Raw genomic sequence first — 11,170 nt, forward strand, 5'->3', positions numbered from 1 at the left:
GATGGGGCATTGTATAATTTTGAGTCCTCGGACATTGTGGTATTTTCAGATTTGATATATCATGATATAGCATCAGTCTATTATTTGGTATATTATGACAACATTTTTTGAGGAATTATCCTGAAGAAGTATTGAAGAATTTTTTTTGTAAAGCAATCAGGGTTAAGTAACTTGCTCAAGGTTACATGGCCAGTTATTTTTGTGTGGGTGCCGAGTATCTGAGGCCAGAACCGATCCCAGGTCTCCTGACGTTGGGGCCGGCCCTCCTACTCACTGCGCCACCTGGCCGCCCCTTGAAGAAATTTTAAAAAATGAGATTTTTGCCTCAGGAAGCTGCTTTGGATTATTAAAGAACTATGCTGTTTCCCAACTGCAAATACAATCCACTATTTAATTTCTGTTCTTCAGTTCTATGCTTAGCTCTTTCATCTGTAGTTCCTATGCAAGATTTGCTTACTGATGGTCCACTTACCTCAATGGAATGTCAATCTGTTTGTCTATGCAATAGGCATTCCTCCTCTGTGTGTGTGTGTTTTTTTTAACTGTACGAATTGTTAGGTCTATATGTTTTGAGTAGTAACGTATTCTGTTGAGAAGATATTGTACTCTGGGGTTTGAAGCACTCAGCACAACAGTATCCACATAAGGATATCCGGAAGACATCATCATCTATAAGAATTCATTTGGAATCTCTAAGGGGCATCTTTCATGTAAGAGGCAAATGCTCTTTGCAAACATAATCTCAGGGCTGTACCTAGAGAACCTGGATTCAAGGTAGGTTTAGCCATTGTGATCTTGTACAAAATCCTGAAAATACAACAGCCCATTAGTTATTTGTTTGTAAGTGATGAAAAACCAAAACCAAAACTTGACTCAGTAGAACAAAATAGAGCATTTAATATTCTCCTATAAAAATCTTTTGTGCTAAATGTCTTCTTTCTCTATCAAGTTTAATGCTCTTTTCCTGTCAACACTGTAGGATCTTTCATTCTCTGTATTTTTCAGCTATTTGGGTGATTGTGAGGATGCAATCTGTTGTATAAAATCTTTTTGGAGACCTTAGCCTTTCCTTTCTCACATTTTCCATCAAGGATAGCTTTTAATATACATACAGATAACTTCCATAAAGATTTTATACAAGTAAGAAAGTAGGCATATGGATTGGTAGTTACTGATTTTTCTTGATTTCCACTTTTTTGCCAATAAACCAATCCTCTCCCTTGGTCCCCAGTCACTTACAGCTTCCCCTCTGAGATCTTGAAAATCAATGCTTTAAAAATTGTGTGGATAGATTGGCTAAGATGACAAAACAGGAAAATGACAAATGCTGGAGAGGATATGGACAAATTTAAACATAAATGCATTGCTGGCGGAGTTGTGAACTGATCCAACCATTCTGGAAAGCAATCTAGAATTTTGCCCAAAGGGCTATAAATAATTTCATACCCTTTGACCCATCAATACCACTTCTAGGGTTGTATCCCAAAGAGATCATAGAAGTGGGAAAAAGACCCTTATGTACTAAAATATTTATAGCAGCTCTTTTTGTGGTAGCAAAAAATTGGAAATTAAGGGGGTGCCCATCAATTGGGGAATGGCTGAACAAGTTGTGGTATATGCATGTTTTGGAATACTATTGTGCAATAAGAAACGAGGAGCAGATGGACTTCATATTTACCTGGAGAGGCTTATACGAACTGATGTTGAGTGAGAAGAGCCAGGAGGAATTTATACACAATTACAGACACAACGTATGTGTGACGACCAACTTTGATAAATCTGACTCTTCTCAGCAATCCAGAGTCATAAGTCAACCCCAAAAGACTCATGATGGAGGGAGATGTTCACATCCAGAGAAAGAACTGAGTTTGAACCCAGATTGAAGCAAATTACCTGCCCTTTTTCTTTTTTTTTGTTTAGTTTTGTTTCCTCTTTCCCATTCTTCATTCCATCTGATACAATCCTTCTTTATAACCTTACTAATGCCTAATGTGAAAGTATTTGCAGGTACTATACTTGATTTTATGTCGCCATGGTGGGGGAGAGGGGGGAGAGAGAGAAAATTTGAAACTCAAGGAATTGTGGTAATGAATCTTGTAAACTAAAAGTAAATTAATAAAGACACCCCCCCAAATTGTGTGGATTTCAAAATAAACATTTCTTATGCATACTTCATAAACCCAATAATTTTTTTTGTTTATAAACACATTTATATTTTCAAATTGTGTTGCCTTTGGCTGCCAAGTTTGTCCATTTGGTAACCAAAGTATTCACTTACTAGGCAATTTGAAGACTCTTTTGGCCTCTTCATTACGGCAACTGCTTTATATCAGTTAAACATCTGTAGGAAATGGTTAATGGCTCTGTTAATGTCTTTTCCTTTATTCCTTTCCATTTTTCAGGATCAATAGCTTATTTGATTAGGTCAGGTTAGAACTCTTGTGTAATTGCTTATGTGTTGTCTTCTCATGTTTTTCTTCTGTTATTGGTATTTTGACTTTTGCTCTATGCTTATAGCCTGACTATGCAGAGACAGCTGATTTAGAAACGATTTCCACCTTAATAACCATGTTTTCTATCTTTTATGATAATATTTTGTGTGTGATATTACTGAGTTTATTAGTCAGCATTTATTCGCAGCCTATCTTTTTTTTTTTTAGCAATCGGGGTTAAGTAACTTGCTCAAGGTTACACAGCCAGTTATTTCTGGGTGTGGTGCTGAGTGTCTGAGCCCGGGATTCGATCTCCAGGTTGTCCCAACACTGGAGCCGGTGCTCTTACTCGCTGAGCCACCTGGCCGCCCCTACGCAGCCTATTTTTTTTCACTCAATAATGTCTTTACTGAAGTTTGTATGTTAAAAAAAAAAAGATGGCCCCCTATAAAAACAGGGCATATTGCCTCTACAAACAGCAAAATGGAGCAGAAGACAAAAGAGCTGAGTGTCTTCCCAGAAGTCAGGATTTCCTGCATTGCTGGCTGTCTGTCTTTCCTGGCCACCAATGATGTGTTACCCAGGGCTGCGTGCCTTCTTCCTGCTCCAGGTGCCTACCCACCCAGCTTGATGATGACTCTTACGAGGACACAGAAGTTATAGGGATGGAGTGATGCATTAGATTTTCCCAGCAATTGTCAGGAATTTAAAGTTATCTTGATTTCTTCCTGATCCAAGCAATGAAGAGGTTTCTTTTGGGGTAAAAGAAGAGTGTCTCTTCCTGGAGTAAGATACAAGTACCTACCATGTGGAATGAGATGAATAGCACACATTTGTGGAATAAATGGATTCTGTCACACAAGTCATTTTTATTTGTGTGAAATAGATAAACAGAATTTCATAGGTCAGGGTGAAAAGCTTGGGGCTCATTTTCTTGCTTGTGGTTCTTCAGTTTATCTACCTTCATATGCTATCACCATGTCAGACCTGCTTGATTCCCTCTTGTCTCTACCTCCTTAGACCAGTGAGCTACACAGTCCCACTTGGGCCTACCAGCTGATATACAACCTAGGCCACTAAGGCTGATCACAGCCTAACATTTAAAGCCCTTCTCAATTTAGCTCCAGCCACCCTTACAGACTTATCTCACATTCCTTCCCTTCATTCACTTTAATTCCTGATAAACTGGCCTCTTTGTGTTCCTTACCTGGCATTTCTTTTATTACTGCTCTACCACATATCGTTCCACATACCTGGGACATATTGTAACCTAATTTCCCCCTTAGAATTCTTAGCTTCCTTCAGGGCTCAACTCAGGTGCCATTTCCTATAAGTTTTTCTTGATCTACTAGTGATTGTTGCTCTATTCTTCCTTAAATTATTTTGTATTTACTTGTAGTACCTGGCATATGCCCCTCTTACATATGGGCCCCCCAAATAGCAACCCCAGCTTCCAGATATTCTATGAATCCACAGATTTAAATTCATAGCTCCTGAGTCCCTACCGATGTGTTATGTGTTCACTTTCTCCTTTAGTCAAACAGAACATATTCAGTCCACAGCAAAGTAATTTCATGAAACAGCATCGTAAGAAGAGTCAAGTCAAGTCAAGTCAAGAAGTCTTTATTGAGCACCTACACTGTCCTAAAAGCTGGGAATACAAAGAAAGGCAAAATACAGCGCCTGCTTACGAGGAGCTCACTCTACTGGAGGAGGCAACATGAAAAGTGACTATGTACAAACAAGATACACACGGGATAAATCGGAGACAATCTCAGTACATTTGTTCCATCAACCTAGGATAAACATTTGCATAAATGTACATCAGTAAGGAAAATGCATGTGCATAGAGGTCATACACGAGAGGGCAACAGATAACATATGACCACTGATGTCCCTTCAAACATCTGGCCTCCCAGTTTACCAATCTCTTCAATTCCCATGACCTATACTTTCATTCCACCTGTTACACACAGGACAATCCTGTCCCTTTTCCCTGAGCAGAACATAATGAGAGATCTCTGAAAGGTCCTTTCAGTTGGGGGGAGGGTATTCTATGCCTCCACCTGACACTCAACCCTGGGTTGCCCCAAGTTGCCCCTCCACCCATGATTGCATCTGGTATAGAGAAGCAGAGCCTCTCTAACAGGTCCTGTCCCAGCCTGCTCCTTATTTTGGGACTAATCTGCCAGCAATCTGTAGTGTCCTTCTCCTCTCTCCCCCGCCCCAAACATGATTTCAGCACCATGGGGCACAACCCCTTTTGCCTAGCTCTAGTTTCAGTTCTACACTTGGTTCTTGCAAGAGAATGAAACTCTGACCTTGTCCTCATTTATTCCCATGCAGTTATTAATCAACTCTACCAAGAACAGACCCAGTGATCAACAGTGCAAAACTAAAAAGAAAAATTTTGCTTTGACTATGCTCTTTCTTCCCTGTTGCTGGTTCTTCCTCTATTCTAAGAGGTGCACATTGTTCTTATACTACTGGACCAAAAAGGTCCAGTTTGCCATCCTTTTTCCTTGGATAGACCTCATGTCAAAATCGACCTTTTCTGTGTTTCATTCTCCATGTTCAGTTGCCTTCTAGTTTAAGAAGTTTTGTAAGCTAGTTTGAAAAGTTTACAGGTATCATTGTAGTTGCCAATTATTATCTATCCCTTTTCAAATAATACATTTGCACTTTAGGAGACACAGTGACAACTTTCTTAGTGCATATTCCAGACACCCTAGTAGGTCTAGGCAAAGACGTTCTTAAGCAGGCACACTTTTGGATTGGTCGCAGTCAGACCAAAAGTAGGGTTCTGTCTAAGGAAGTTCCTTTGTTTCTACTCTGGTCACTATCAGTACTCGGCCTGGAAGAAAACAGCATAAATACACTGCCAACCTGGTAAGAAAAAATTGCTTAGACAGTTGATACACGGCTCTTCCAAAGGGAATGTGGCATTGCTGATGATTCTATATTCCACAAATGTTATATTTGACTAAATAGTATAGCATGGATAGGGGATACAAAGTCTTTTGAAGGAATCTATTCAATTCCATCATTAATCAACAATACTCCTTTGAATATCATTAAATCATGCCACTTTAAAGATGAGTAAAGTGACTTGGATCAACATGACAAATCTATGAAAGTAACTACACAAGAGTAGCATCCTTGCTTCCTGATTTAATTTAGTTTTCCATCTAACATTTCCTAAAAACTTCATTTATGCTAAATAATCCCATTGTTGCTTTTGGATTTGTTACAAAATGCAAGCAAAGACTTATTAATCAACTCCCTTATGTACCAGGTAAACAGTCACTGATTTGAAGGGAGGTGAAGGAATCCAGAGTTGTATCAAATGAATCATTCGGAACCTCCTTGTAGCAAAACCAGTTAGGTCTCTGCAGACCATATTCTTTTGGCACGAGTTAGCTCAGATTTTTGTGTTAATGTTAATTAAAGAGAGCTATCTGAGGGAGAACTATGGATGTCTTTAACTCATTTTTAAAAAGCATATCAAATTCTACATCTGACGAATAGCTTGAGACCAGAAAATTACTCAGCATGTTTAACACGACATTCAAAGAGACGTACAATTTACAATGTAAAATTCTGGGACAAATGCATTTGGCCCCAGAGTATTTCCCACTGTCTATTATTTCCAGGTTTCAGAAAATACACATATAAGGGGAAGAGAGAGCTCAATATAATGGCAAAAAATATAGAGCAAAGCTTACTAGCTCTACCCTACCTCCTTCCAGCGTAATTAAAGGTCTCCTTGCAGTTTAGCAAAGCTTCAGTGTAATCTGCATGGGTTGGGACTTACCTGTCAAGTACATGACAGGAGTTGAAGGCAAGTGGGGAACTTCCAGTTCAGTGGAGAATGTGGTTGAGCAATATATCCTGACAAACCTGGAATCTCTTTGGTGTGCCAGGTGGGCATGGTTGCGTGCCTAACAAAAGAGCTGAAAATATGTTGATTAGCCCCAGGAATGTTGGCTGGGCAGTTTCACAAAAGAACGTCCTCTTTCAGGAATAAACACTATTAGCAGCAGATGGCAGCAGCAACTGGTCAGAGGATCAATAAATTTTACACTGTGAGGGTGAAATAAACCAACAGCGAACCACAGTTATAGCAAAGAGGAAATATGGGAGGTATCCCAGTTGGGATACACCCTCAGGAGCATATATCATCCAGGGATTGCTCCCTTTCCCACTAATAGAACTGGAATATATAGGAAATCATATCTTTTTGTGGTTGGGGGATTTCCATATTATATACTTGCTATTCTGTCTTAAAATCTTTCCTATCTGATTTATGGTCCCTGGTCTGCTAGTAGACCATACACCGGAAGGGGGCTTGAAATATATTTGTGTAACTATGACTACATAAAATACCCTGGTTTGGAGTTAGTAAGGGGTTCTAGAGTGGTATGGGACCTGTTATAAAGGGTTTTCTGCTTTCTAGCCTTTATGTCTTTTAAAACTAGGAAATGGTTTGCTGAATTGAGAGGGAGGAATTTTTTTAAAAGAAACATAAATGGTAAAGATAGCAAAATTGGGTTGGGGCAGAGCTGGCTACACAGGACACTGATACATAAAAAAATAAAAAAATTTGATTCATTTTGCTTATCTCCAACACAGCCTCTTTGGGTGCATGGGCAGGGATGGGGTGAAGGTACACTAGGAGAATGAGTGGGAGAGGGCATCCCTTTTCCCTTCAGGACCCTCTCCATCTGCTCTAGAAACTTCAGTGATTAGTGCAGAATGGTCACTCTTCTAGAATCTAAAATCAAACTTCTAAAGCCAGGACTAACACTACATGACTCCCAGCAAATCCTGATGAGAGCTGCCCTCTATCCCTCACTCCCCTCTGTGGAACCAGCCCATGTCCCTGAGGAGGAGCAGGATAAAGGAGGAATATGGTGTGTGTGTGTATGTTTGGGGGAGGGAGGAGTAGGGGGTAACGGGTGAGTTCCCCTACTCCTATGCCAGAATCATGGAGAGGCAAAGAAGAATCAAGTGAGGACCCTCAGAGCAGTCCTTAGTAAGAGAGGGGTGAGGTAGAAGATGGGTAAATGCTGGCTCTTAGGGGGAGACTGGTAGAGGGACTGTTTGCCCTCACCTCAGCCTTTCCAGTGCAGATTGACAGACTCTCCTACACAACATAGGGGAAAGAGGTAGGGTACAGGGGTCCTTGGGCCAACTCAGTGCATAGTGACCCAAGGAAAATGCAGGGTAAAGGAGTGCTCAGTTACTGCTTCTTCCCCAAAGACCAAGGCTTTAGGCAGCAGTATTGGCAGCGGCCCTCATAGACCAAGACATCACAGCCAGGAGAACGCTGGCCCTGATGCCAGCTGTCAGGCCAACCAGGGCACAGGCGGTAGGCTTCTAGGTTGCAGATGAGCTCTATCACCTCATCCACAGTGGTGAGTCGTAATGGGTGGGCAGAATAGAGCTCATGGGTGGGTGGCACTGGGACATCGCGAACCACTACACGGAAGTACAGGCCTGGTTGGATATGGATAACTGCAGCAGCCACAGAAGACAAGACAGATCGCTGGATGAGGCAGAGGTCTGGTCCCCTTGTTGGCAGCACTTCCCAGTGGGCTGGCAAGGGCAGTTCATTCAGTTCCATTAGAAACTCCTGTAGGACACTGTCCAGGGTTCCAAAGAATCCTGCTGCAGTTGGAGCTGCCTTGCCCAGACTATAGATCTCCATGATCACAGGGGTGTTTGTAACTTCTTCTTCCAAGCCTTCCTCCTGTTTCACAGACTGCTGTGGATGGGCCCCATCAGGTTCCTTGCTGGGCAGGTCAGGAAGGAAGCTAACAGGGGGTGGTAAGGTAGCTTCAGGAGCCTGGGGCTCAAAGTTCTTTTCCTCTTGCTTTAGCTGAGGACATGCATTGAACACCTCAAGTCCTGTACATTCATATTCCTTTAGGGCATTGTGCTGGGGGTCAGGGGGCAGTGGAGAGGCCTCTGGCTTGATACTGGGCTCAAGCATTGGAACGCTCTCTTCCTGTTGCTGGGTGACCAAGTTACTCTCCTGCGGCTCCATACAGTCAGTAACCATCTCCTCCTTCACCACAGGTTGCAGCTTCTGCCTAGGTCTCCTAATGCGAGCCTCAGTTATCAGCCTCTGGCCCTGGAGGCCCCTAAACTTGGCCCAGCCTGGACGGAAGGGACGGGTACCAAAAGCGCCCTTACTCTGGCGAGGCAGCTGGCGCCGAGCTGGCCTCTCCTCGGGGGAGCTGTCCCTCAAGGCTGGCAGCAGTCGCTTAACAGCAAAAGTTAAGCACTGTTTCCAGCGACACTTTTGGCGTTTCTGGTTGAAGCCCCCAAACTTGGGCTTGTCTAGGCAGAAGTCGCACTCGCCACAGTCCAGCAGGCGCAGGCAGGCTGCACAGGTCCCGCACCTGCGGTTGTGGCGCGGCCGGCGGCAGCGGAGCTCCGCTGTGACCACTGGGCTGCCCGTCCCGGAGGGGGGAGGGGGCGGCTCGGCTCGCCGCTGCCGGCTCGGGGGTTTCCGCGTCCCCGAACCTTTGGGTTTCTTCTTCTGGCGCTTCTGCAGGCAGCGGCGCGCCAGGCAGCGCCAGCGCCGGACGAGGCCCGGCTTCCCGTCGCGCGCGCAAATCCAGCAGGTGCCGCAGTCCTCCTGGGCCTGGCAGCCGGCGCACAGGCCGCAGTCCGAGCCCCGAGTGCCCGATTCGGGCGCCCGCACCTTCGAGGAGGCGGCGGCAGAGGCGGCGGCGGCGGCGGAGCCGGCAGCGGCGGCGGCGGAGCCGGCGGCAGCAGCAGGGGTAGGGGCTGCAGCAGGGCTGGCGGCAGCAATGGCACTGGGCGCCGAGATGGCGCTGGCCGCGGCGATGGCACTGGCGGCGGAGATGGTGGTGACCAAGGACCCCACGATGGCGGGGCAGCCATCGGGCGCCCCGCTGGGCGCGCCTTTCTCCGCCTCCCCGGGGGGGTCGCTCCTCTGGACTTCGCAGCCCAGGGTCTGGAGCCACCGCTGCCGCCATCGCCGCCTGGGATGCCCGCTGCGGTCACTCTGGGGGGCCTCCGCAAGGTCGCTCCGGGGAGCCTCGGTGGGGTGGGTCTGGGGAATCTCCGCGGGGGCTGCCCGGGGAGTCTCGGCCGGCTCGGGGGCCTCGACACCATCGGCCGGGAGCAGTCCGGCCAGGGGCCTCTCGGGATCAGGCTGCTCCAGAGGAGAGGGCGCCGGTTCCTTTCTGGGCCTTCCCTGTCCTCGTCGCGGCCTCTTTGTCTCGTTCTGAGGCGGTGCTGCCTGCGCAGGCGAGGGCTGAAAAATTCCGAGCTTGAAATGAAAACCGCTAAGGTCCCAGCCCGGGCCCAGGTAACGGGCCAGCTCAACCTTGCTGCGAATCTGCTGGCCAGTCGGGCTCAGATAATAGGTATCCGAGAGGCCGCAGGTGGCTCCCTTTTTTCGGAAGTTCTCCCGCCTCTTCCAACCCGGGCCTAACGCCGGGCAATCGAACCAGTCCTCGGCCTTGGAAAAACGGCGCCCGGAGAGCGGGGACCGCTTGGCTGCCTTGGGATCGCCTTGGCTGCCGGGCTTGGGGGCCATGCTGGACCGAGAGCAGGCTGGGCGCAATCAGCCCCGAGAATCCTTCGAGGCTGGCGCCTCGGGCACAGACAGGCCTGTTGGAGACCCCGTGCGTGCTGACCCCGGAACCGGAACCGGAAACAGAGCCCAGCCCCAATTCTGCTCTGCCTCAACTTGATTCCAGCTCTGTGGGGGTAGGGGGAGGGAGAGGGAGAGGGAGAGGGAGAGGGAAAGGGAAGGGAGGGGGTGGGATGGGGAGTGGAAAGGGCCGAAGGGCGGGAGGGAGTCGGAGAGGGAGTAAGAGGGATGGGAGGGGGAGGGAGGGGGTGGGAGTTGGAGTTGAGGGGGAGGGAGGGGAAAGGGAGGGGGTGAGGGAGAGACCTTTAAAGAACCCAGGGCTAGGAAAGATGGAAAGTGCCTGTCCTCAAGCTTCACGGCCCCCTCTCTCCCCACTTGAGAGGAGTTCTCTTACTGCTATTTATTGTTTGAAAAAATACATTAAAAATACCATGTAAACTGTAAGCCATCATGTAAGTGTGAGCTCTCATGTGAAGTCATTTAAAAGCCTTTTCATAATTTCCTATGAAATGAAAACATCTCCTCCCCCCCATATCCTCCAAGCCTAGGGAGGGGGTGCCCCGTCCCTTACAGGGTTCTAGGCTTGAAGGGACCCAGGTTTAGTCCTGAGGGGGACAGACCCATAAAAGACGGAAACAGGTTTTTTTTCTTACATTTTCTGGTATGTTGTCCTGTCTTCCTGGAGTTCCCGGAAAAGCTCTGAAACCAAGCTTAGGTTATGACTTTTGTCAAGGGTCTCCCCTAAGAGGGATTCAAAGGGTTATTTCTAGAAAATATACTCCATGTATAAAATCATATCAAGCGTGTGACAGTTATTTTCTGTATATAAAAAAGAAATGGTTAAAGCATAAAAGGCTCAGAAATGCACATTAACAAATATTTAAATCTGAAACAATAATCCATCGTTCCTATTATGCGCTTTCAGAAGAAAAAAACACTTTCTTTTGGGACTCCTGAGACAGTATTTCACTTTCCCCTCTGACAAATGTGCTATCTGCAAAACTCTAAGTCTGGCCTTTTTGGAAGCTGGGGCGTGGTGTGGGCTTTCTTAACTTTTTTCAGCTGAAGTTCTCTCTTGGCTTGTTTTCTCTTTTAAAAAAGCAGT

General features: G+C 46.0%; 1 protein-coding gene across 1 annotated transcript; it reads right to left on the reverse strand.

Annotated features, from left to right (window-relative positions):
* Positions 1-4,039: 4,039 nt before the first annotated feature.
* Positions 4,040-10,165, reverse strand: LOC138170282 (methyl-CpG-binding domain protein 1-like). The gene has a single exon (XM_069099551.1). The coding sequence runs from the start codon at positions 10,006-10,008 to the stop codon at positions 7,675-7,677; it is 2,334 nt and encodes a 777-aa protein (XP_068955652.1). The 5' UTR covers positions 10,009-10,165; the 3' UTR covers positions 4,040-7,674.
* Positions 10,166-11,170: the final 1,005 nt, after the last annotated feature.

Source organism: Petaurus breviceps, unplaced genomic scaffold (genome assembly GCF_028583685.1).
Source record: "Petaurus breviceps papuanus isolate PSGF00001 unplaced genomic scaffold, PetGlider_PUasm1.0 38, whole genome shotgun sequence".
Classification (NCBI taxonomy): Eukaryota; Metazoa; Chordata; class Mammalia; order Diprotodontia; family Petauridae; genus Petaurus; species Petaurus breviceps.